The sequence below is a fragment of the Stenella coeruleoalba genome, assembly GCF_951394435.1.
Source record: "Stenella coeruleoalba genome assembly, chromosome: 1".
Lineage (NCBI taxonomy): Eukaryota > Metazoa > Chordata > Mammalia > Artiodactyla > Delphinidae > Stenella > Stenella coeruleoalba.
This window is the reverse complement of record NC_137169.1, coordinates 89,480,973-89,507,604: the sequence shown is the minus strand read 5'-3', so window position 1 is coordinate 89,507,604 and position 26,632 is coordinate 89,480,973. Positions and strand designations below refer to the sequence as shown.

General features: G+C 37.4%; 1 protein-coding gene and 1 long non-coding RNA gene across 4 annotated transcripts in view; one reads left to right on the top strand and one right to left on the bottom strand.

Moving 5' to 3' along the window:
• The window catches only part of LOC307190178, a 232,683-nt gene that overhangs the window by 104,874 nt on the left and 101,177 nt on the right, over positions 1–26,632 (bottom strand). The window contains exon 2 of the long non-coding RNA XR_013829436.1: positions 26,186–26,272. This is a non-coding gene — a long non-coding RNA (uncharacterized lncRNA). The remainder of the gene's footprint in view (positions 1–26,185; positions 26,273–26,632) is intronic.
• Positions 1–26,632, top strand: part of OLFM3 (olfactomedin 3) — a gene marked incomplete at both ends in the record, with an annotated part of 194,170 nt that overhangs the window by 143,096 nt on the left and 24,442 nt on the right. For 2 of the 3 annotated variants that reach the window (XM_079929190.1, XM_079929189.1), the window contains 3 exons: positions 8,031–8,177; positions 14,220–14,375; positions 19,432–19,651. In XM_079929190.1, the coding sequence (XP_079785316.1) occupies positions 8,031–8,177; positions 14,220–14,375; positions 19,432–19,651 (523 nt within the window). Of the gene's footprint in view, positions 1–8,030; positions 8,198–11,203; positions 11,269–14,217; positions 14,376–19,431; positions 19,652–26,632 lie in introns of all 3 variants that reach the window. The other variant, XM_079929188.1, reaches the window with a different exon arrangement.

Sequence of the window (26,632 nt, the reverse complement as noted above, 5' to 3'; positions counted from 1 at the left end):
ACTCTTTCAAGAAATGAACCTAGCTAAGCAATTCATGAAAAAGCTATGTTTCAAACTTGATACCTTGGTTCTGATATATATAATTTCTGTGTCTACAGATATTGGTTTGGTTATTTCCTGTTTCTTGTTGATGGAGGAGAATCAACTTTCCAAAATTATGCATGATTCTTTTAGAACTTCTTGCTCTCTTATGAGTTTAAAGTAAATCCATTTTCTTTAAATTAGTAATTTAAAGAAAATGGATTTCTTCTGATTAGTAATCTGTTGGTTGAAAAATATAAAATATTGGTATGGTCTACAAATGTTCTGACACGACTGAGTCACCTTTTGAGTGACAAAAAATAAATAAAGTTCAGAAAATTTTACACTGTTATTCACTGGAATGGAGAAATCATGTTGCAAAAGTGTGTGTGAGTGAATGAGTGTGTGTGTGCGTGCATGTTTTACAGAAGTGACAAATATTACAGAACTAATTTCCCCACCTTAACTATTCAAGATAATTGCTCATATCTTAGGATTCCCATGATGAGAAATGAATGAATCTAGTTCCTACATTAAGATCATTAAATGTTAATGCTGGAAAGTATCTTAGAAACTATCCAGGCCAGTTATTTTTACACTATTTTTTGGCAGCAGTGCCTTTTTTTTTTTAGAATTAAATCTTATGTAATACATTCAGAATAAATATTTGTTGAATGAATCTTGAGGTGGAAATCCAATATATAAAACAGATCATGGGTCAAATAATAAATTATTGGGGGGAGGCATTTACTGTGCCTCTATCATCTGTTCCCTCCCCACATAATCAACCCCTTTCCCTGGTCAAAATGCCTCCACAGAAACCTTAGAACTCTCAGGAGCTTAGCTGGAAATATGACTGATCTAATCCAACCTCCTCATTCTGCAAGTGGGAAGACTGACCCCAAATGTTTAAGTGACTAAAGAGATTTCCCCTCTCTGGTTAATGACAGAATCAAGGGTAGAAGCAAGTCACCTGACTGCAGTCCCGACCAGGGAAGTCACCTGACTGCAGTCCTGACCAGGGAAGTCATCTCACCCACCTTTGCTCTCCTTGCCCCTCCTGGTCCCTAGTGCCACACTAGGTTCTCTCTGTCCATCTCAGGTGGTTTCCTATGTCCCTGGACTCCACTTTCCTTAGATGGAAGGGCTGACAGTTCCCTTCCCGGTAAGTAGAGCTATGGTGTCCAGCCCTTCTCAACTCTCTCACTCTACATTCTCACTTTAGACAGTACGAATGGTATAAGCTTGAAAGTCTGTGCTTGCAAGTCTGTATACACCCCCCCAAAATGAATGAATGAACAAATAAATAATGTAGGTCTTAAAATTTGTTTTATGAGTGTTTGTGGGACGTGCAGATGGCAAAAAGTACAGATTTACACAAATATGAATATGGTCTTTCTTTAAAATGGTAGTTTCAAATAACCTTGAGAAAACAAAAATAAGAAATATAGGGTTTTAATCATTAAAGGCAATTAAATCTGTTTATGGCAGGTACCTCTGAAATAGGCAGTGTACGTTTGATTGTCTCAAAAGCTGAAACAGGTTTTTAAATTTCCAGGATATTTTTGTCAGTAAGTAGTTAAACACTGCTCCTTATTAGGGGAATAAACGCCCTCTGGCTTCTCTTAGAATCTTGAAACATCCCTTTTTCCTCCTCTTTGGCCCTGTTCTCTCTCTCTCACTCTCTTTCTTTCCTTCCCCTCCTAATCTATAACTGGGCCCATCTGCCTTCGGAGGAGCGGGTGTCTGCAGAGACAAAGCCTGGGCTCTGAGAAAGCTCAGGCTCCTTCTGGCATGTCTCTCTGATGCAGAGTAACTTCCCCCTGAGGCTGAGCTTCTGAGAAATCACTCACACTGTGGATTCCACACCAGGAAGAACCTGGAAAAGAATAATTAAATAAGCAGAGGACATTTAGCAGACACCAGCTGTTCTCAATCAGCCCTGCCGCTGTGGTGGGAAGAGGCCTCCAAGGGACCTGTGGGCTTCGGTGATTTGTTTTGCTACATTTTCAAATGTCTAGCCAGCTTCTCCTCATAAATAACTACTTCAATGCCTTAGTCAGTTTTACGTTTTGGATAATGAGTAGAATACTCTGATACAAACTCTCAATACTCTCTAAGTTTCTTAACTCACCAATTTTTTTTTTTTTTAGTCCTGGATGAAGATATCTGACTTCTCTGTTTTGTACCACTGTTTTTCTTCCCCTAATCCTTAGGCAATGTCTATTTTGTGAAAGACCAACTAAACAAATTAAGGAAATGGATGAAAGAACAGAATGGTAAATCTTGAAAGTCACAGAGAATGTGATAATTGCCTTTTTAGAGTAGAACTGTGGTATGGGTAAGAGAGTAGATTTACTCTTAAGTACTTAAAGCAGAAGGAGAGCAAAAGGGGGAACATTACTAAGAGAGAAGTTCAGAGCCAGTCCTTTAGCTTTCCACCGATGGAAGGGGCTGCCTATGAAGCAGGGAAATCCTTATCATGCAGAGTTCAAGCGGAAACACAAGGAGAATACATACGACAAGTGTCACTGAGTGGAAAGACATAGGACCAGACATGACTTCTAAGTCCCTCCCAACTCTGAGTCATTATGATTTCCAGAATATGAGAAGAAGTGATCAACCAACCTGAATTTGAGGGTGTCTTCGGTTTTGTGTTTAACTGTTTGTCGTTGTTTTTACAGTTGTTTTTCTTAGAGCCTTGAGGTTGCCTTGAGTGAAGAATATAAATTTCTTATTTCAGTTCCAACTAGTCTCATAAGAAATAGGAGGAAAACTGCTATGCAGTGACATCTTTATTAACACATCCTCCAGAACACAGCTTCTTTTAGTGTGGTCTGTCAACATCTCTATCATTCCTGTCCTACATTTCTTCTCTTCACAACTAAAGTCATTAGCATGCTAAACCACATTTCATTCTCTGAGACCAAACCTATCCTCAGACAGATAATTTATAAGGACTTTTCACCAGGTATCTCCTCTAAATCATCAGGTATCTCCTACTCTAAATTGAATAGGTTTTAGTAAATGGATTTTTTTCTGCTTTATTTTCCCCTACCTTGTACACCCCTTTCAGTAGCTTGACCCCTTATTCTTCTTTGCCTCAGTCTGTACTTTTATGAAATTCCCAGACATTCAGCATAAACATAAGACCTAGCAATGTTCAACCAGGTGATTCTGTCCTCTTCAAAGAATCAGAATTCTGTCCCTTTGCCTGTCCCTCCACTTGTGTCTCGCCAAGCCTTTACTGCTAATTATTCCTTTGGAGTCTCAACTGTTACTTGTTTCCACATTGTTTGGATAATGCCCTCGCTGGGTGCATCTCCTCTAAAGCGAAGTTTTTTCAACTATTGGTGAATGGACATAGGCCATCTATCTGCAATCTACCTGCAAAGGATGAACATAAAGAGCTCTGATCTGAACACTGGAGAAAATTGGTATAAGTCCCATATATAACATTTACTAAACGGGTGACTTCGGAAAACATTGCTTCAGTTCTTTGCGTTTCAGTTTCCTCGTAAATAAGATAATGTCTATTTCAAAGGGTAGTTGGTTCAAAAGAAGTGAGACTAATACAAGAGAAGGGGTTTTATAAAAAGAAAACCATGCTGAAATGCAAGATTTTTTTTAATTTTTATTTTTAACCTCAGTCTTCAGGATCTTTCTTTCCTGTTCAAAGCCCCTGACGTTCTGAGAGATTTCTCACACAGTAGCTTTGTATTTATAAAGCATAGCTCTGTAATTAAATTGTAAGCAAAAAATCCAAACTTGAAATCCAATTGTTAAAATTATCACTTTAATTCTTCTATTTAGAGCATGCCTAAATATTTCATGAGTTTTGTAATATTAAAAACTGCTAAATAGTTCATTTAGTTCTTCTAATTAACACAAAAGGTTCAAAGAGAACTGCATCAGTAATCACTGTGATCAGCAATGCTTTGGATAGCAATAAACCATATGCACCCTCCAGGTCCAAGTAGTCAGCTTCACGGTAGTTCAGAAAATGCTACCAGAATTATCTTCATCATATATAAAAGGGAATTTCAGATAACTGGTAGTGCAGTATGGGGGTTAAACTTTCAAGCTCTGATATCAGACTGTGCAAGTGCAAATCTCAGCTCTGCTGATTACCTCCTACAAGACCTTGAGCAAGTTCCTTACTGTCTCTAAGTCTCAGTTTCCTCACCTATAAAATGGGCAGAATAACATCACTTGGTTCATAGAGTTACTGTGATATTCAAAGGCAGTAATGTATGTGAACTGCCAACTAATGGCTAGAGCACCATAAATGTTTGCTATTACTATTATATGAGTTTTACTGACACCTAAGTAACTGCTCTTTTAAGTTAAAATGAGAGCAGGTCTTTTCTCATTGGTATCCAAAATCCATCTAAATATTTCTTTCCACCTGAGGTCTTAGCTGGTTTTATTTTTATCCTCTTTTCAATGCCAATATGGGTGCCATAAAAGAGAACACTAGAGACGCTCATAAAGCTTCCTTTATTTTATCACTAAACCTGACACAGAAGTCTCTATCAAACCCACACAACTGTCAAGCACTCATCTTTTATACTAGCTTTTTTCTCTTTTGAGTTACCTTTTTCTTGCCAGAGAGGTAACTTGCTATAGTTGAGATCATTCAGACTAACTCTGTAGTAGATAAGGCCATGGCTCTCTTCAATAATTCTTACAAGAAGACAATTGAAAGTACAAACAAAACCGGAGTCTACTTTTATTAAGCTGACACTTCAGGAAGAATGCTAAATGAACATCAAACCCTATTCACCTTTTCTGCTTCCCTCATTCCAGAGAGCAAATGACACCCTGCCCTGACATTATAAGCTCTTTACTAGTTAGCCAAACACCTGGCAAGCGAACATCAATATTAATGATGCCAGGTTTAATAATCAGTATTTGCACTGCTGTTAAAGATATTTTAATATTATAATTGGGTGGTCCCTGCTCCTTTATACAAAAGCTAAATTTATTCTAGTGAGAAGCCTTAATTTTCTGACATATTTGAGATTTGTGTCCAATGTCAGGAAAAGCCTAGTTGAAACTGTAGAGGCTATGTCGAGATATATTTGTTCCATACTGTTACTCAGCTTAAACCTTTAATTACATCATTGAAACTACTCTGCTAAGCTGTATCTATCTCTATTCTGTAGATGATCTCTTTGCATTTTTTCTTCTTTAGTATAAAAAGATTATCTTTATGATCTTATCTGATTCTAACAATATATAATTCTAAGTACATTTTTCTGTCCCAATCATAGTCAGGCATAAATGCTAGAAAGAAGGAGTAAGGGGAATCAAAAGAAAGAAATGATAATGAATCCAATACCTCAGGAATAAAAGGCAGCATAGGACACTTCTATGAGCTATGTGAAAAAGGAGACTAAAAGATAGGTTTGGCACCATTTCCTTTTCATTACAGACTAAGGACAAGGACTGTGACGTCTTTTGGAATTTTGTGAGTTTATAATTTATAGCTTCCCCATGATTGTTGTTGGAATGCCTATAAGCACCCTACAGTAATTTTCTCTAAAGCCCTTGAAAGGAAAAAATCTGTGTGTTGGTTGATGGTATGTGATGAGCTAGGGCCTGGGAGAGAATAAGTAGGAGACTAAATCTGTTCTGCCGCAAATTACAAGACAGAAGATGCCACAGACTATGGCAGCTCTGTGGAGAGTGGTCAGGCTGGTTTAGTCCTTTTAAGAATCTGCTTCCTACCAGGCAAAGTGCTCCAGTCTAAAGGCAAACAGACCAGCCCAGTAACACTGGGCATTGTGCAAAATAGTTCTCTGCTGGGCACCATTCACCTCCATGTTCCTAGCCCCATCTCAGCCTTTCTTTCATCCTTCCTTGTTCCAGCCCCTCCAGCCTGAGTCATTAAAGACCTTCTTTTCTAGACAAAATTCATCTCCCTCTTCTCCTGATAATATAAGAAATATCTCCTTATCTGCTGATTCCCTGGAAACCATAGAGGGAAGGACAAAGACTGAAGAATTTCAGATCCCAGCTGCAGAAGTTAGTCAGAGCTTAGCTAGGAGGCCCACTGGTTTATCTGATATTTCCACAGGAAAAAGAAACTCAGATGCAAACTGGATGGTCTGTCTATGTAACACCTGTCAGGTAGGTTTTCCAATATCCATATGATTGACCTTTAAGAACGATTATCTGGATGTTCAGCATCATATTAATATGGCCATAGCACTGGAATTAAAAGCAAGATTCTACAGCTATACAGTCCAATAAGGAGGGCACTGTGGCTATTGGGCACTTGGGATGTGGCTGGTCCAAGTTGAGGTGTGCTATAAGTGTAAAATGCACACTCAATTTCAAAGAGTGTACAAAAAAGGAGAAAAAAGCAATGTAAAGTATTTCATGAATAATTTTTATGTTGAGTACATGCTGAAATGATAATATTTTGGATATACTGGGTTAAATAAAATATATTATTAAAAGTAATTTCACTTGTTTCTTTTTACTGTTTTAAACCTGCCTACTAGAAAATTTAAAATTATACACATGGCTCTCATTCTATTGGACAGTACTGCTCTGGCTTCATACATAGCTCTACTACATACAAACTGTGCATTCTTAGGCAAGTTAACTAATTTTCTCTTCTGTGAAATGGGAATAATAATTATTCCTACTTCTTAGCATCGTTCTTTGTACCCATGCATCAGCTAGTCAATGGATGTGAGCTATCCCGTGTAATAGGGTCTGACCTTGAGCAGGCAGCATTCTTCAGCCTCAGCAAACCCCAAAGAGAACTCAGTTGAGAGTCAAGCCACTGACACTCTCAGCACCTGGAATAATGAATGAGTGTCTCTCTGGGCTGTGCATTAAGACATCCACAACAGCTTCTGATTGCATAGTGAAGAATGTATGCTCAAAGCAGAGTTCTTCTGAAAAATAACTAGACAAAAAATAAGTTACTTATTTTTGTACTTGATAGAATGTACTTGATATGGCAGATAGGAAGTAGCCAATATATCCTGTAGCTGGATATGGACTAATTATTGAAAAAGACATATGAAAGACAGATAATAATACTAGAAAATACACATTAAGTGCCTAAAGAATAACACAGACAATCCTTCAGAAGAGGTTGAAACCATGAGGACTGAGTAAATTGAAGGTTTGTAAGAGAGGTATTCCAAGTAGGAGAACAAAATGAGTTAACATACAAAGATGTGAAACAAGGTTGCACGCTTTCAGGACACAAAAAGACCAATTTGGTTGGAAAGAAGTTTCTTATAGGAAGATACAGAAAAACTAGAAACATAAATAGGAGGCAGACTGCAGGAGAACAGGAATGTCACTTTAAGATAGGGTTCTAGGGAGTTTGGGTGACAAGTGCACAAAAGTAATTTGGGAAGATCAGTTCGGTGGCCTATGCGAAAATACTATCTTTAACTCTTCTGAGACTCTATATCCTTTGCAAAACAATGCTGGTTTAATTATTTTTACCCTATATTCTCATGTGATACCTTTCCAGCTTTATTAATAATTGACCCTTTAATACATGGGAAGCTCTCTGGGAGAGGACTTTGCTTCAGAATATCACACATGAGTAATAATCAGAAAAATACATACTACTAATTACCACTTACTGTTGAGGAAGACAAGCTAACAGAGCCTGTGTAGAAAGATTGCTGATATGTGACTAAGTATTGAATATTTAGTGGATACTTCTAAAGCTGCATTAAATTGTCCAAATATGACAGAAAGCATTAGGAAGTGGTGTAGGATCAATAAATAGTTAATAATATGGAATCAAAAGAAAAAGATTCTCCTTCTGAGCACTGAAAAGGAAGGTATAACTGAACGAAGCTGTGCTGCCTATGTGAATTATTTAATCTCTTTCTTTTTAACTTTAGAGAATAAAATCACAAACTTTAAATATCAAAAAATAACATGCTTTGCTTACAATTATACAAACCCACACTCTTTCTCTCTTTGTCTGTGTTTTCTGTGTTTTGTGCTATTGATTTCCTCAGACTCAGATTAGTCCCAAAGAAGGGTGGCAGGTATACAGCTCAGCACAGGATCCTGATGGACGATGCATTTGCACAGTGGTTGCTCCAGAACAAAACCTGTGCTCCCGGGATGCCAAAAGCAGGCAGCTTCGCCAGCTGCTGGAAAAGGTAGGTGTCCTCTGTTCCCTGTGAATATTTTTATTGAAATATACTATTCTTTGAAAAAGAAATTATGGGAAGGCAGGTAATGGTGAGGAGGGTTCTTCCAATTTTTGTACCCCTTCTCAAATAAACACTTTCCCCTTCCTTTAAAGTAGTACCTCAAGATTCCTGCTCTGTTGTTCTATTTATATGACTTTTACTTTTCCCAATTTTGCCTTAAGACTGGTTTTCTGTCATATTTCTTAACATCTAGTCTATCTCTCCTTAAGAAGAAAATAGTATGAAATGTTATTTCAATGACAGAAATTCAGCCTCAACTTTCAGGATCACACTAGGCTCTTTGAGCTCATACTTTTCGATCTCATTAACAATCTTGCAGGGAAGTTAAAATAATGGCATACAATATGCAAGCTATCTGGACAGATAATGAATAATTCCAAGTATTTAACATCATTTTCTAAGTCATTCCTTTGAACATTAAGTTCTTCAATTTCATTCAATAGCATTCTCTCCATACAATTTACTTAAGCTGGATCCATAACAATCAAATGCAGGATGCCCTTGATTTATTCTCTTTCACAGATGAAAGTCATCTCATGAAAGGTTATTTATGTTTAGTTTAGGGAGGGAAAAAAAACAGTGAATGGTTCTTTCAATTTTCCTCATTCACACTTCCACTGTGTTGGCCTCTGAATATAGTTGGAGAGCTGGGGTGGCCAGAGTGATGGAAGGATGACAACATATTTGAATTTTAAATATCTTCAGGGATAATAAGATAAATTAGGTAGTATGTGTTTTTAGAGGATATCATGCTCAACAATTCACTCTGTGCAATATCCTTTCCATGATCATCTACACAATTATAGCACTGAATAGGAAGCTTTAACAGAAAATTAAGAGAAGCTAGAAAAATGAAAGCACTGAATTTGTTAATACAGACATCCCTAGTTTATGCAATTTTAAGTCTAGCTACAGTAATTCTCTTCCACTGCCATATAATTAAAATAACTTTCCTCAGTGTACATTACTTGGAAGTATAACGATGCCCTAAGATTTTAAGAAGACTTTTTTTTTCATATTTTCATACAGAGATTAGTCTGCTTTTTCTGCCCTTACCCTTGGAGTCATCATCACCTGTTTGCTCTCTCTTCTTAAGTCTCTTTTTTAAAAAGATCCAGTCTTCCCTGCTCCTTCAATATCTGTCCCCTAAACAAGAGCAAATGTAACTGTCATTCAAGTTAATGACCCCAGCTAACGTGCCTCTCAACTGTTAAAACTGTTCATGACATATGAACTACGATTATTCTTCTCTTCATAGATTTTCTTTATATCTATGAAAAAGTTCAAACATATAGTTTAATATTGTTTGGTTACTAGGGAAATTAATTATGTTGGCAAAAAGATTTCATCTTTTAAATCCAATTTTCCTTTTCTATTAACTTGTATTTCCTCTCAGATTACTAACTTTTTACTCCATCTTCTTTTCTATGCAAAAATATCTTCTTTCTATATCAACTATGATGAGAAACATTTTCTTAGACTCGATAATCTTATTTCTGTTACTATTTTCAGTACAGCATTGCATACACACACCCACACATAGACTTGGACATTTCTTCAAAAATCAGCTGAAAAATTCAAATGAACTATGAATGTCAGAAAGTGGATATTATTCTCTTCATGTCCAGAGGGAAATGTATTCCAGAGCTATGATAAAACCAGGAATTAGTAAAGGATGAATAAGGTATGAAAAGTACAACTAAGGGGATTGATTGAAGCAATCATTGAAGTTTATATGACCATACCATCCAATAGGCAATTTGTTTACCATTTTAACGAAATTCTAGAAAATCACACCTTTAAAAATGCAGCTGTATATCACAGGGAGATCAGCTCGGTGCACTCTGACCACCTAGAGGGGTGGGATAGGGAGGGTGGGAGGGAGACGCAAGAGGGAGAGATATGGGGATATATGTATATGTATAGCTGATTCACTTTGTTATACAGCAGCAACTAACACAACAATGTAAAGCAGTTATACTCCAATAAAGATGTTTTAAAAAAATGCATCAATACCTAAATGACAAAAAACAAAATTTATTAACAAAATCAAGGTCACCACAGGTTAGATCAATCAAATTCGCCATTTGGTAGTGTTATGGAAACAGAGGAATAATAAATTGTGTGTACTATTTAGAGTGGCCTGAAGGAAGTAAGTAGCACTGGTTTGCTGCACTGACCCAAAGAAAAAAACATCTGAAAGCAGCATTCCTTATGCAGACTGAGCCAGTCCCTTGCTGGCTTCTCTATAGTTTTACAAATATCCAAGGTACCAGATGGCAAATAGGAGCGTGACCGTTAAGCAGCCCATTTCATTATTAACTAAAGGATTGATTTATTCTACAGTAAGGGAATATTCTTATTGAGAATAATATTAATAACAATAGTTCCCATCTATTGTATTGTATCTGCTCCATTCAAACCTTATAGCAGAGGTTGTTGCCCTTCTAAGTTTACATAAAAGGAAACGTGTTTTTTGAGGCTAAAAAACTTATCAATGTCACTCAACCAGTAGACTGTGGAGCCATACCAGATCAACTTTGCATTTTCTCAACACTATGCCAGTGTCATTCAAAATGCCACTGGTGGTACCCACACTTATTTAACTGATGCTCTGTCAAATATTTTGAATAAGTATTTATACTACTGAATATTAGAAAAATTACAATTGGTTTCACAATACATCAGGTCTTAGTGTACACAAACTAAAATTTTTCACTTAAAAAAAATGCTTGTCTGTTAGCTATGTAGCATCTCTGTACAGGCCCGCATTGTCTAGGTCAATATTTCCTAAACTGTGATTTTTGGAATAGGATGCTGATGACATCCTCCAATAAAATAATTTTAAGAAACACGGTACATGATACTTAACTCTTGAAGATTTCCGTCACATGGTTTAATACTAAAGGTTCTGTGAAGACCTACAGTAAAGAAATCCCTGTTTATTTTTGTTAATCCCAACGCTATCCAAGCATACTGAACTGTAGGGCTTCTTTTTTTCAAGTGGCCTCCACACTAATTATAAATGAGAGTGAAAGTCTAAGTTAATTTGTGTTTAAGTTCAGAAAGGCCTCAGACGTTTTATTTATACAAAGAACCAAGGTAAATAAAGAGTTCAAAAAATTATCAGTGAAGAGTAACAATGAGCTTGCCACACTATGTAGACAGTCTACCCAGGGGCATGTGTAGACAGCTGAATAGCAGGACATCAGAGATAAGCAGACTAAAAGAGGAATGAGTCTCCTTCCCACAAGTGTAATCATGGAGATCCAATCTCAAGTATCACCAAGGAAACTGATTCTCAGTGGGTCTCCATAACCAGTGGGAAACTGAACAGTCCTAGGTACAGCCAGCAGGAAAAGCAAAAGGCAGCCCAGAACCATCCTCCCCAGTTAGACAGCTCCATCTCTAGCCATCACCCCAAATGTAGCTCTTATAATTATACATGATTCTGCTTGAAGGTCACAATCAAGTCTCAGCAAAAATTCTCTCAGTGCATTTTCACATAACACAAAGTTGAAAATTAAATTGACAGGGTAAGTTAGAGGCAAAATAAGAGAGGTTGTTTTAACTTTATCCAGGATTTCTCACTTGCCTATCATTTTCTAATTGTATGGATTCTGCCTAAGTACACAGAATTCCTAGGAAAATATTGGACATGCCAGAGATGCGTGTTTTCATAGACAAATGTCATATTTAAATGTGTAGATAGTTTCTTTAACACAAATGGCTTTTCTTTATTCATGCTTCACCATAATGGAGTTGAAAATTATTTTGAAAGCATTGCATTCATCCAAGATGCAGTTACCATGCTTTCAATGTTGCCTCAGTAATTCTGCACTGCATCAAAGTTTTTTTTTAAATGAAGCTTTCTGAATGTAGGAATGATAGTAAATTAAGAAATATTTGAGGGTCATGTAATACTATAGCCAAACCAGTGACAGGAGAAAGATACTTTTGTTAAAATATTAAAATACTTGTTACATATTACTACTGTTGGAAGCCTAAGATAATTTTACCCAATAAATATTTATTGAGCAATTATTCTGCGCCTAGTTCTGTGTAAGGTCTTGGGAATAAAAGGTATGAATAAGACACAGATTCTAACCTCAATGAGTTTACAGAAGGGCAGCCACTTTTCTGCTTCCCATTCACACACATTACACAATTAGATTTAATATAAGCTAGACTGTAGTATGTCCCGAAAAGACAGGGTTTATAAAGGACAGGACTATGGATCAAGACAGCAGAAAAAGAAACAGAAAAATGTGACCTTCTCTGACAAAAAAAAAAAAAAAAACAAGTGGAGGAACTGAGGCAAGCCAAAGCAGCAGAATTCACTGCCTTTTCTGAATGTTCCAATGCTGAGGAATATATTGACAACGGGCTCTTTAAAGCTAGCTGGTCCACTAAGCTTTGTGACCTACCTGATGACAGAAATGGTCTCTGAACAAATCCCTTCCTTATTTGTAACTCACAAGGTTTTACAATGAAAATAACTTTTTTATGTGTTACATAAATAATACTTATTTTAAAATACATGGAATAACACATAAAAATATATGAAATGAAGTAAAACTCATCTGAAATCCCATTTTTTGAGCCCATGCTTTCATGTATTCATTTATGCATATAAAATTTATATACAATATTTACCAGGGACCTCTTTCTACAATATTTATTACTTCTCCTCTCACCCACACCTCACCACCCCCCACCAGAAAACTAATTTTAACCACCTAATATGTATTCTTCTAATCCTTCCATATCTTTCTCCATGTTTTTTGCTTATATACTCCTTTCTTTTACATAAGTGTGCTCAAGTGTGTGTTTATGTGTGTGTGTGTGTACGTGTGAGACATAGTGAGAGAAAGAGAGAGGGAGAGAGGTGAATTTTATTTAGAATAAAAGGATTCAAATTATATAAAGATCTTTACATTTGCTTTTCTCACTTACTTTTCTCATGTATATTCCTCCATGTTAAGCAATGTTTCTCAAAATGTATAAACATAAGAATCACTTAGGGAATCTTGATAAAATGAAGAGTCTGCCTCAGTACCTCTGGGGTGGGCCCCAAGATTCTGCATTTCTGACAGGTTCACAGGTGATGCCAACGTTGTTGCTCTGTAGACAATACTGTGAGTACCAAAGTATAGAGCTCTATTGTATCCTTTAAATTAGTTTAGTCATATTCTATTCCTCAACTCATTTAATAGCTTTCCTCCCATTAGAGGCTTTCACTTTGTTTTCCAGACTCTGCTGCCATAAGAATTAGTCTTTCTTTCCTCATTTCTACATGCTTTATAGGTCACCTATTTCCCACTTCTAAATAGCCTGGGGCTCAATGAACTTGGGATGGTACCATCACCTTAACATATGTTTATTGCCTATCTACCAAACACTTGATGCAGTGGCCATTTTCCAAGTCTCTTAAACAGTATGGTCTCTGAGTTAGGAGGTGTCCCAATGCTACCACCACTCATCTTGCTCAGTTCAGCCTCACCCCTGGGAGTACTTCAGATGCAGCTTGAAGTAACTGTACTGGAATGAATGCATGCTAGATCTGCTGGACACTTCACCACCATCCACAATTGCTAAGCATCCCAGACCCTGAGGAAGTCAGTCAGTACTTAAAGAAACAACTTATCTTAACATTTAATAGATTGAGCCATGATAAGCTTACTAAGCCCTGGAATGAATATTCTATTTTTTTAATTTACTTTTCTGATATATCAAATTCTTATTAATATTTAGTCATTTCTAATGCTAGAATGTCCATTTTATTATTTCCTGCCTAGGTACAGTTTTCTTTTGCTAAATTATTTGAATGTTTATCATGAAGAATTAGCCTTCTGAAAGTATGTCCTGTGGAAATGCAATTATGGATTTGGCACTTCCGGTTTTTAATGTTAATGTCATTTTTCCTACTTCAGTAGTGATTGTATATACCTGTAAACAGACAATAATGCCAATGTTCTTGTTTAACAGGTTCAAAACATGTCTCAGTCTATTGAAGTCTTAAACTTGAGAACTCAGAGAGATTTCCAATATGTTCTAAAAATGGAAACCCAAATGAAAGGGCTGAAGGTCAAGTTTCGGCAGATTGAAGATGACCGGAAGACACTAATGACCAAGCATTTTCAAGTAGGTTTGACTTCAGCAATCTTGTCAGTCCAAATGAGACACTGAGTATGATGGACAGCCACCATGGCACTCAGCTAGAAATACCTGTACATCGGCCCATATATGCAAGGTTCAAAATTCACTGGGGACATCAATAATCTCTCCACTGAAACTGACCATTAGCTGGTAGGAATGCATAGAAGACTTGTTATAAAAAGAGCCTTATCCTCCTAGAGCTAGGTGGAGATTCTGGATAGATTTAAAGGCATTTCAATATGTATGACAATGGTAAATCTAGGAAAATTAATAATTAAATTTATCAAAGATTTTCTGATGATTTTATGCCTTGCTAATATGAGGAGAAATACAGAGAATATGAATTATTAAAAGAGGCAATAATACCATTATTAACAGCACATAAACAAGGGCTGTTTCACAATTTGATACAAAAAAGTACTTATTTTATTTTATTTTTTAATTTATTTTTTTGGCTGCGTTGGGTCTTCGTTGCTGAGCGCGGGCTCTCTCTAGTTGCGGCGAGCGGGGGCTACTCTTCGATGCAGTGCGCAGTCTTCTCTTGTGGAGCATAGGCTCTAGGAGCACAGGCTTCAGTAGTTGTGGCACATGGGCTCAGTAGTTGTGGTGCACCGGCTTAGTTGCTCCGCGGCATGTGGGATTTTCCGAGACCACAGCTCGAACCCGTGTCCCCTGCATTGGCAGGCGGATTCTTAACCACTGCGCCACCAGGGAAGTCCCACAAAAAAAGCATTTTTTTAGACTTTAAGCTGTTTATTGGTAATTATCTAGAAACACTGAAAATGGAGAAACAATGCTTTTAAGCATGCTATGTGGATTTTTATTACCTATGTATGACACTGTCATAGATTAAAATAAAATCTATGAAAATGCCATTTGAACCTCTATTAAAAAGAAATACTCTGCCTTACAAAGGCATAGCACACTGTTTATAAAACATACTGTGATTTTACGAGCATAATAGCCTCTGCTTTCCCTGTCAGTTAGGAAGTGAGATACACTGCTAATGGTGAGGGAGTGGGCCTGAATCCAAGTTCTTGGTCAAACATTAGAAGTGCTTTTCATACAAAATTATGATTGGCAGGGAGCTAGTCAGGGACATGAAACAGGGTCTCTGCATGACACAGTTTAATATGGCCGAAATTAGCATGGTTTTGTAGTTTTCTTCAGTGGTGCTCGGGAGCCTGAGTAGAAAGGTATCAAAAACAATCTTGCACTGAACCAGTTTTACAGTTTTCCCAGAAATGTACAACAGAAGGACAAGAGGGTAAGAAAGTTCAGGGTATTGACAAGAGAGGGGGCTAAAGTGATGAATCATGAGATTAAATTGAAGAGAGAAGTAAGCAAAGCCAGAAGGTTAAGAAATGATAACAAATTATAGCAAGGCCTAGAAGATAAAAATAAATTTAAAGATTATTGGAAATAAGAGAATGAGTAAACTAGGAGAATAGAGAAATTATGGGGGAATGGTAAACACAGAAGAGTATACAGAAGAGTATAAGGCTGAAAAGCAAATAAATTAATTTTAACCAACATTTATTGAGCACATACTGTGTACAAGGCAGTGTTGGGCCCTCTGCTGGGTATATACTGCATAATCTCTCTTCTTTGAAAGACAACTAACAAACAGGCAGGTAAAATCTGACAGTAAAAAGAGGCATAAACATCAAAATGGCACAAAGGGAAGAATTATTAATTTTTCTTAATTTTGTTTAGAGAAGTTCAGGTAAAGAGCTACAGGGCTTGGCAATATTCAAGAAAATGGTTTTGGACTAGTGCCCACTTTCCTCCCCAGAAATACTAAATTACAGAGGAGATCAAGAAAACCAAAAGATGTTCAATGTCTATTTTCAATATTCAGGGTTAGGGTGTAGACGATAGAGCAATACCGTGAGCCTGATGTGATGCTGAGGCTATCAACAAAGTAGGAATGATCAGCCGGTACTTATGGCACATAGGGAGCATTCCCAGAAAGGAAGGGGGACAGAAGGAGAGAAGCTCGGGGTTTCTGGCTCAGAGTGAAAATCATTCAAGTTCAGATGGACAATACAGAACTCTGTGACGCCAAGGGACAGCTTGCAAGTACCAGGGCTGGCAGAGTTGGTGACAAATGATGATGGGTGTGCATCTATGGGAACTTATGGGAGAAGAGAGGAGACAAAGAAACAAAAAGATACAAGGCTGAGAGAAAAAAAAAAGAGAAAGTTGCCTATTCTATAAGTTTGCCTAGCAGAAGCCAAGCCACCAATAAGAAAACTTAATTTTTAGGCAGCACCACAGAACATGATGATTTTGATTTTCCTAGTTCATGTAATCCACGTGGATACTGAATTTATACGTATAAGTCAAACTCCAAATAGCAATAATGATAATAACATCATTTTCTTGAAGAATTACACATATTCAACACATAGTTCCAAGCACTTTAAATATACTATATATTAGTTAATCTAATCCTCACAACAATCCTATAAGGTAGACACTGTGTTTATTCCCATCATTCACATGAAGAAACTGATGTACAAAGAAATTACACAATTGGTCCAGGATCGTATATCTAATACATATCAGAACTACAAAGTCCAGCTCCCGAGTTAAGCCTCCTAATACCAATGCTATACCGCCTCTCCAGGTAGACTCTAGCTCTCTGAATTAAATTTAATAATAATAATTAAATGCTCAATATATGCTTGTTGAATATATTTATTCACCAAGTCCGATCATGAGTCAGATTTTGCTCCAGCTGCTGAGGTGCCATATATGAGAAGAAGAAATGGAACATTCCAAAAGTAAGTTTAACATTGAAGAATACTTTTAAATTGGAAGAAAATCCTCCTCTGGCACACCCTTTTCAGCTTATCAAAAAATCTAAGTAGGTTGTGTCTTCTATATTCTTTATGATAAAAAAGCTGGTTCTCGTTATCATACTTGAGACTATCATTCTTATATAAAGAAATCCTGGTTGGGTAAGATAGTCTAGGTATACACTTTGCTATAAGAGCAACATAGTAGAAAATGAAATTCTAGAAAGGATAAGTAAGCACAGATCTGTGTTATTCTACTTTAATCTTTTAAGTATTCGATACGTATATTAGTTGGACTTTCTATTGCTCTCTGACAAGTGTCCAGAGTTAGAACTGACTGACAATAATTGAATTATAAATTTTTGAAAAGACCCCAAAATTCATATATATATATATACACACACACACACACACACACACACACACACACATATATATAATTTTTAGCTCAGGGGAAATAAAATGCCACCAAAATTGTGACACTGAAATACTCTCTTTTCAATATTCCCATAGTAGAATGTAAAACTCTTCATTGTAACAGTTGCTATAATATGCAGCAAATGGTACCATCAGAACTCTTCTCATTAAAATCCTAATGAAGCAACTGTGTCTTCCTTTAGGGATAGCACAAAATGCTCAAACTAATAAGTTTATTTCAAAATGAGCCACTAAAATGAGCAAAGCTATGCAATTCTGCCTTTTGACTGTGATATTTATCAATCTTTCTCATTAAGACTCTCTGTCCCCTCCCACTCAACATGGACGTACAGACAAATTCTAAGCATTCCAATCTTACAGAACAAGTGGAAATTTCCCCCAAGATACACAAGCCCATAAATCAGGGTGGCAATGGGAGCTCCTGCTATTTTAATGCATTGATAGTGATAACATGTTCTAAATGTAATTGTAAAATGCAATTTTCAGCTCCTTAAATTAGTTAGTATACAGCATGGTTTCTGTTATGATCATAGCAGTGACAGCTCTTCAACGAATGAGATAAATTGCAATAAACTCACAACTGAATCAAACTCATGAAATATTTTCACTGACCACCACCACCAAGTTAAAAGAAGGGAAAAAAAGGTGACATGTTCAGAAACTGAAAGTGAAACTGCAGGTTTGGCTCAGTCCCAAGATAGGAGTGAGGGAAACAGGGCTGGCAAAGTATACTTCTTGCTCTCTAGACAAAAATCAACGTTTCAGTTTCAAACAACTCTGTGCTCTTTTATTACATCAATTATGAGCACCTTAGCCCCTGAAAGAGTTAATTTCACTACACTGGTAAGCAACTCTGCCTTACATAAAGAGCTCTAAATTATCTTTGCTTAGGCAAATGAAGTCGGAGAATGGGTAATAATTCAAAATAGTAAACAGCAACATACATTTCTCTGAGTTTTGAAAAGCTTTGCATGATTTACTATACTTGCTGAACTTACCTTCCTAATGATGCTGTGCTAAGAAGGATATTAAAAAGAGGGAGGAGTAGAAGGACAGAGTGGTGGAAGCCCAAAGTTGGAAAAATTCTGTTAGGCAAAAGCTGTTCCAGGATCCAAAATTTCCTGTAAGTACCCCTATATTATTAATAATTAGTTAATGGGTAAATAGACTTAACTAAACAGGATATTTGACCTATTTCTAATAATTCATAACTAGAAGATGGACCCTGCTTCTATTTCCTAACTAAATAATGCATTGTTCACTTTATAAAATGCCACCAGAAAGCAAGATAGTACATAAACCCCGAACTGCTACCATAGGAAGTTTTGTAATTATGATAAGGATCAATTTGTTTCATAAGCAAGTAACCATTTAAAGAGGTGTTCTTGTATTGAAAAGCTGAGATAAGTGGATTACTATTAATGATCATGTAGCCACTTACATTCTCACGAAATACACAATTTCAATCAAAAATCAATAAGCAGGGCTTCCCTGGTGGCGCAGTGGTTAACAGTCCACCGGCCGATAAGGGGGACATGGGTTCGTGCCCCGGTCCGGGAGGATCCCGCATGCCGCGGAGCGGCTGGGCCCGTGAGCCATGACCGCTGAGCCTGCGCTTCCGGAGCCTGTGTCCGCAATGGGAGAGGCCCACATACCGCAAAAAAAAAAAAAAAAAAAAAAAATCAATAAGCAATTGTGAATCTGTCTTAAGAATCTCCCTTAAGTATCATGTGAAAAAGAACGTTGCTGTTTGATCTGTTTAAATGACTCTCATGAATACAATTGGCTGCTTTTCACAGGAGTTGAAAGAGAAGATGGACGAGCTCCTGCCCTTGATTCCTGTGCTGGAACAGTACAAAACAGATGCCAAGTTAATCACCCAGTTCAAGGAGGAAATCCGGAATCTGTCTGCCGTCCTCACTGGAATTCAGGAGGAAATTGGAGCCTATGACTATGAGGAACTACATCAAAGGGTGCTTAGCTTGGAAACCAGACTTCGTGACTGCATGAAAAAGCTAAGTGAGTAGAACAGTCCATTTGTCCAGGTTGCATTTTTAAGTAGTTTCAATGACAACTGCATTCTTACATTTTGGAAATAGTCATGAATTCCTAATTCTAGGGAAACCAGCACCTGCTTTCTAAGTGTAAAATAAGCGTTCCTTGGGCTTCCCTGGTGGCGCAGTGGTTGAGAGTCTGCCTGCCAATGCAGGGGACACGGGTTCGAGCCCTGGTCTGGGAAGATCCCACATGCCACGGAGCAGCTGGGCCCGTGAGCCACAACTACTAAGCCTGCGTGTCTGGAGCCTGTGCTCTGCAACAAGACAGGCCACGACAGTGAGAGGCCTGCACACTGCAATGAAGAGTGGCTCCCGCTCTCTGCAACTGGGGAAAGCCCTCCAGCAGAAACGAAAACCCAACACAGCCAAAAATAAAAATAAATTAATAAATTAATTAAAAAAAAAAGAACAGTTAAAAAAAAAAAGTGTTCCTTGATGGCTTAAGCAGGCCTGGTTATTCAAGGTTATCTGACTAACAGTTGCCTGATTTTCAGAGCACCCTGTTACCGCGGTGGCTTGAAATAAGAGGTCTGGCAAATACAGCAATGCTATTGGCTACACTAATGGAAATAAGCTTTATTTCAGATTATCGGTGACGGTCAATCACTGTGTGGCCACGGAAGAGGAAAGCCATTTCTGGCAGTAGAGAAAGTTAGAGACTGGGGAAAAGGCCATTGCCCTGGGACCAAATGTGAAACAGCAATGATAAGGAAATGAATACAATTTCTCTACTATGCAGAGCTGCCATCTGCTGCTCTGATCCACTCAAGAAATAAAAAGGAGGTACCTACTCAAATACATATTCACTACTCTACAAGGGGCCAAGCACGTGACATGGGGAATGAACTTTACTTTTTGACTACTAAAATGTGTGGTTCCACGTGGCCTGAGTTTACAAACTTTTCCATTGCCACTCAGTTGAAGTTATCATGGGACTAGTTTGTAACAATGTGAAATAAATAAGTGTTCATGAATTGACTAAGAGGGATTGTAAACCCATTTAGGAATAGTATTTTAGTTGTTAACATGCTGTGATATGATGGTGTTAGGTGAGGGGGACTCAATAACCATAGAAAGTGTTCTCTCAAGGTAAGAAAAACTTTCCTGGAATAGGAAATAAACTGGGAAGAGGAGTAAAGAATTTCAAAAAAAGAGTCAATTTCTAGTAAAGAAACATTCAGAGCATAAATGTAAACACAAAATAAAGTTTGGATGACTTACAAAAATATTTTAAAGACTACTTATTTTACAGGTGCAATCCAAATGATAAAAAAAAAGATAGCTAAAATACAATATGTTGCGTTCAGTAATCACAGCCTCAAAACAAAGTGGGGAATCACCACATTGGAGGCCCCACTGCAGTCATCTCAGGATTTCCAAGAGAATCTAACAGAATTTATCAGAAGGCAGTAACGTAAACTCCTAAGGCTAAACACACGTGCAGCAACCCTCAGCTCCTTATTTCTCATCATGCAAGGCCCATACTTTTTCACCTGTAACTAGTCTCCTAATAATCATGACTCCAATAGATTCCGTGACTTGCTCTTCTCTACCCACTGTCCACCTTTTTGCCAAAGGGATTTTTTTTAAGTACAAGTCTGAAATTATTTTCCTCTATTTAAAATTTCCTATGAATCCCTTATGTCCGATACAGCCCATGGCTTAGGAGGGCCTTCATTGTGGCACTCCCTACATCTCCCATCTTCGGTCCTGCCATTTCTCCCCTCATACACTATCCCCCAGTCACATGTGCTCCACACTCTAACCATGGGGCCATATTGAGAAGCTGTTTGTTCCTTCTCCTGAAACACTCTTTCCCCTGTTTATCCTTGCTTTATAAATAAACATACTTAAAACCTGCCACGTGTGACAGACTCCTATTCATTTTGCAGGTCTCAGTTTAAATGTAATGTCTCACCTGAATTTTCACTGCCCTCCCCATGTGTCCTCTGCATCCCTGCTAGGTGCTCTCAAATCTTGAAATCTCACCAATGATTGGACTTTTCATGTTTCATTATCATTTTGTGTTATTGGATGTCTCTTTTGCTAGACTTCTGTTCCATAAGAATAAGTACGTCTATGATATTCACTCTAAATACTGTATCTCCCATTGCCTAGAAAACTAAGAAAAGTTTCTCAGTAAATATTTGCTGAATAAATTAATTCTATAAGCAGTCATAGTAACAATTTCTAAACTTTCAACAGAGTAAATATTAGGTATTTCAACAAGTAGCCGAGAACAATCCCCTTTACTTGCAAAACAATGATCTCTTTTAGCTACATATTTGTGTCAAGATGGCATAGGACTGATTAAGATTAAGCAAGGGAAAAGTCATTTATTTAATACAGCACTTAAAAACTCCCTTATATGGTGTGCTTTTATAATTCAAGTTGTGGAGTTTATTGCTAACAGAAAATAGGTAAATATTACTGCATAAAGAAATTCTGCTGTCATATTTTATTCTTTTTTAATCAAGAAATACTTTTAGGGGCTTCCCTGGTGGCATAGTGGTTGAGAGTCCGCCTGCTGATGCAGGGGACATGGGTTCGTGCCCCGGTCCGGGAAGATCCCACATGCCGCGGAACGGCTAGGCCCGTGAGCCATGGCCGCTGAGCCTGCGCATCCGGAGCCTGTGCTCCGCAACGGGAAAGGCCACAACAGTGTGAAGCCCGCATACCGCAAATAAGCAAATAAACAAATAAATAAATAAATATTTTAGTTCAATGCACAGATTCATTTTATAGCTTGCCAGATGATGTCTGGCAAGAAGAAAATCCCAAACCAAGAATTGTTTTAGTGCTCTCAATACCTAAAAGTTACTTTAGGGGTTCAAAGGAGTATTCAAATGCATATTTATTAGCCCATAAAATATCTGGGTAAAGATATTCTATAAATGACAGTACATAGGACTAATCTGTGTAGGGCTTTAATCTGATTTGGAAGAGGTCCATTTGTTGTTGATGAACCATTGAAGACCTTGAGAATCTATTCACTCTGTCGTTCCTAGTATCTCACAATAAACCCAAGCCATTGGCTTTGTATGCTAAGTCCAGGCACCTACTTAGCGCAAACGGCCTCAACTAATAAACAAGGACAGGCAACAGAAAGGTTCTACACTTAGTAATCACCTTGAACCTTAAAGTGTGCCAGTTATGTTTTTGAAGGATTAACATGGAAAACTCTTGGGATTTGCTCTACTTTACAAATGAACTTCACTTCTAACATACACTCTCTCTGAGTTTACTTAGCTGGAAATAATGTCCACCACAGTTAGGAAATTCTACATTCCTCTCAGCTCTTTCATAACTCCCAATTTGTTTTTACTAATCCACATATAACTCCCAACACAGAATCTCCTACAATATTAAAAATGATATTTGGGACAAAGAGGCTTAATCTAAGTAGACACAGATTCATCCTATTCCTTCTTACTGAACCATGGATAATGTCTCTATGGTGCCCTTAGGCCTCAGGACTGTGATCTGCAATATATGTCAAAGATTTGTTTTATTAATTTTCCCCCATGGACCACAAAATTTGAAAGACTGTGACTGTCAAATAAATTATATTAATTAGTTAACATTTATTTTTATTTTAACTAATCAAAAATATTAAATCTAGCAACCAATATAGATATCAAATAGCAATAAAACTAGCATTTAATTTTCTTATTTAATGAGATGATTGCTATTTGAGTTAACTGATATGACCTTATAAGATACTGAAAACAGTTCTCACATCATAATGCTTTAGATTATTAGTGGCCCTCAAATCCCTATTCACTTAGTACAGAGGCCAGTGCCACAAGCAATGACTCTAACTCATTTATGCTTTTGTCCCAAGAACTGGGTACTTTTCTCCATCATACCGTGTTTATGTCAATTGATCAAAACCACTTACTGAGACTCTCTTGAGCAGAGAGGATGTCTATCAACTGGACCACAATGCTTAATTACAATGTAGAAAACATGTCCAGGTAGAGACAGACAGCCCTAACACTGTGAAATCTAAAGCCACATGGTTCCTGAAAAAATAAATAAGTGAATCTTCATATTTTTCATTAAAAAAAGAATTACTCCAATTTCAAGGGAAGTACCTGATAAGGCACATTTATTTACAGAAGAAAACACAAACAATTTTGTGTGGTACTAAGTTATAACTTGATTAACATTTTACTTAGATTTTACAATTCCTGAAAACTGGTACAGACTGGACTAAGTTATCTCTGTGAACTCTTAATTCCATGCCTGGCAGTATCTCATAAATAAGGGCCTGAATATCAAAATGTCAGAGCACACAGACTCAGAAAACAGATGTTAAATAACATCAGGACCATTCACAGGAAATGTAGAGAAAAAAACGTATCAGGGGTTCAATGTTCCAAAAAGGTCTAAAATCCAGTTGCTATGCTGCTCAGATCTAGAGTGGGATATTGGATAATTATGACATCAGCAATATAGCAACAGGTGCAGTAAGGCTCATCTATCAACGGCATCTTTATTCTTCACAAAAGCCTCTAAACACACACAGCCAATTAGCAGAGGGTAAAAATGGACTGGGGAAAGAAAATAAAATTGCAGCCGTGATGAATACATTTCCACTCACCTTTTCAGTGGATTTGCTTTTAGGGGAGATGTCACAGTGCACAGCACATGAATTTTAAGAAACTAAAAAACAAACTAGTGTCATTGCCTGCAAAGTTTAACTTAATAAGGTGCTGAAGGAATCACAAGTCATTGAGACCACTAGGGCACCATTCAGCTTATTTCTACTAGGGAATTAAAGTTTTAGAGAAAATAGAAATTAGAAAAAATGCTTCAACAGAAATGCATCCTAGTGGCCTGAATGAGGTATAGTAATGTACGTTCCTAAAAGTGCTTAATTTTCTCTATGAGGGACTGAGTAAAGTCCCCTGTGTTTAATTAAAACATATCACATTCCTAGACATGCAAAATGTAATTGTATGCATGTGAGAATTTGACTGGAAAAGCACAGCTGAAGCTCTTGCACACCCCCTGAGATCACCAATAGATACTTAATGTAGATTATAATCAGGTTTTCCAGGTTTCCAGCCCTCCAACTCCACCCCCCCCCCCCGACACTTCCTCGGGTTAGTTCTATTTTAGGGCAATAGTTTGGTGCCATCTAGTAAAGTACAGGATGCATCCTTCTATTAACAGAAACAGTTTTGAGCCTTCATGTTTAACAGAAGTAACAGCAGCATTCAAAATTTGAGATTACAAGTAATCTCAACTTGGGTTACTATTTTTATCATGTTTATGCCAAATTAGTTTTAAAAGAGAAACCAAATTGTCTACATGGTAGTAGTCTTATTTGTACATTCAACAAATATTTATTGACTCCCCAGTGTGCACTGGCACTTAACCAGGTATTTGGGGCTACAAAGATGAGTAGCAGGCAGTGTCCTCCTACCGTCAGAAAACTTGCATTGCATTATAGTGGGGACAATAAGCACATAAGTAGGTAACTACAGCAATGCTGAGAGCCTACTGCTTGACAGACACTATGCCAGCTTTCTTAGGTGTGTTAGTCCTAATTGCTCTAAGAACTCGGGGTCAGGTATTATTAGCAATTTATGGAAAATAGATACTCAGCTTAAATTAATTTTCCAAAGGTACATGTTGGAGGCAACAACTTTAAACCCAAGTCCTTCTGAGTTCAAGGGCTGAGATTTCTTTCCCACACATGATGTGTTTTGTTGGGTACCTAATAATAGAGAAATGCCCTGGACACCTCAGTAAGTTTAACTCAGTAAACAGAACCCAACTGCTGTAGAAAGAAAGAAGTCAGAGTCACTTTTGATTCTTCCTTGAATTTCACTCACATGCAATCACATCTCCCCTCTCCCTCACAATTTCTCAAAACCACCTCTTTTCTGCATTCACACTTCCACCACCCTAGTCCACAGCACCACTGATCACCTCTCAGATGGATTACCACAATGGCCTCCTAACCACTCTCCTTACCTGAAGTCATTCCCTGTCTACCACACTATGAATTTAGAATAATCTTTTTGACATGCAAATCTAATTATATTATACCTTGTTTAAGGGATTTTCCTTTAAAATTAATTCTAAATAGCTTTGCCTCATTTGTCTTGATGACATGGATTCTGCCTAACTCTAGCCCTTTTCTCTCAAATTCTCACCAGGCACTCACTCTAAGTGTTAGTCAGTTTAATCCTTTCAGTTCCTCAATCGTGCATGCTTCTTCACCTCCTGGACACTGAACTTCCTCTCCCCTTTCATGGAACACTCTTCCTCCCTACCTTACCTATCCAAATTCTAAGCTTCCTCTTTCATTTTATAGACCAGATACCAGCTTTTCTGTGGAGGCTTCTCTGATTGCATCCTTCTTAAAACATGGCTGAATTCCCCTGGCACAGTCTCCCACATGCCCCCACTGCACCCCCCCCCATGACACTTCAGCTATTTTACAGAAAATTTCCATTTCCTTTTCTTTAATCTTCACTACCTTATAGACAAGGTGTCCTTGCTCTGAGAAGTCAGGGATCATCTGTGTCTTGTTCCAGTTGAATCTCTATAGACTGTGATAAAACATCTGAAACATAAAAGGTAAAAATTGGTGTCTACAGAATTTCTGAGAGCAAATACTATTTTTTAAATAAAAAGCTTTATGTTGCTTTCAAGAAATAAATCAGTGTATGTCAAAGATAAAACATCTATATCTTTTACAAAACAAAAAATCTTTTGGAAAAAAAAGACAACAAAAGCACAGTATTTTTTTAATCCTTGTTTTTATCGCCATCTGTTCTTTCTTCAATGGCAATGCAGTATTTCATTCCCCAAACACCTGATATTTGACTGTACTTAGTACTTAAAGCAAGAGACAGTGAAAATCTCAGTGAAAGAAAGAATTAACAGGAAAGTCAAACTGTGTGCCTGGGATGAATAAGAGTGC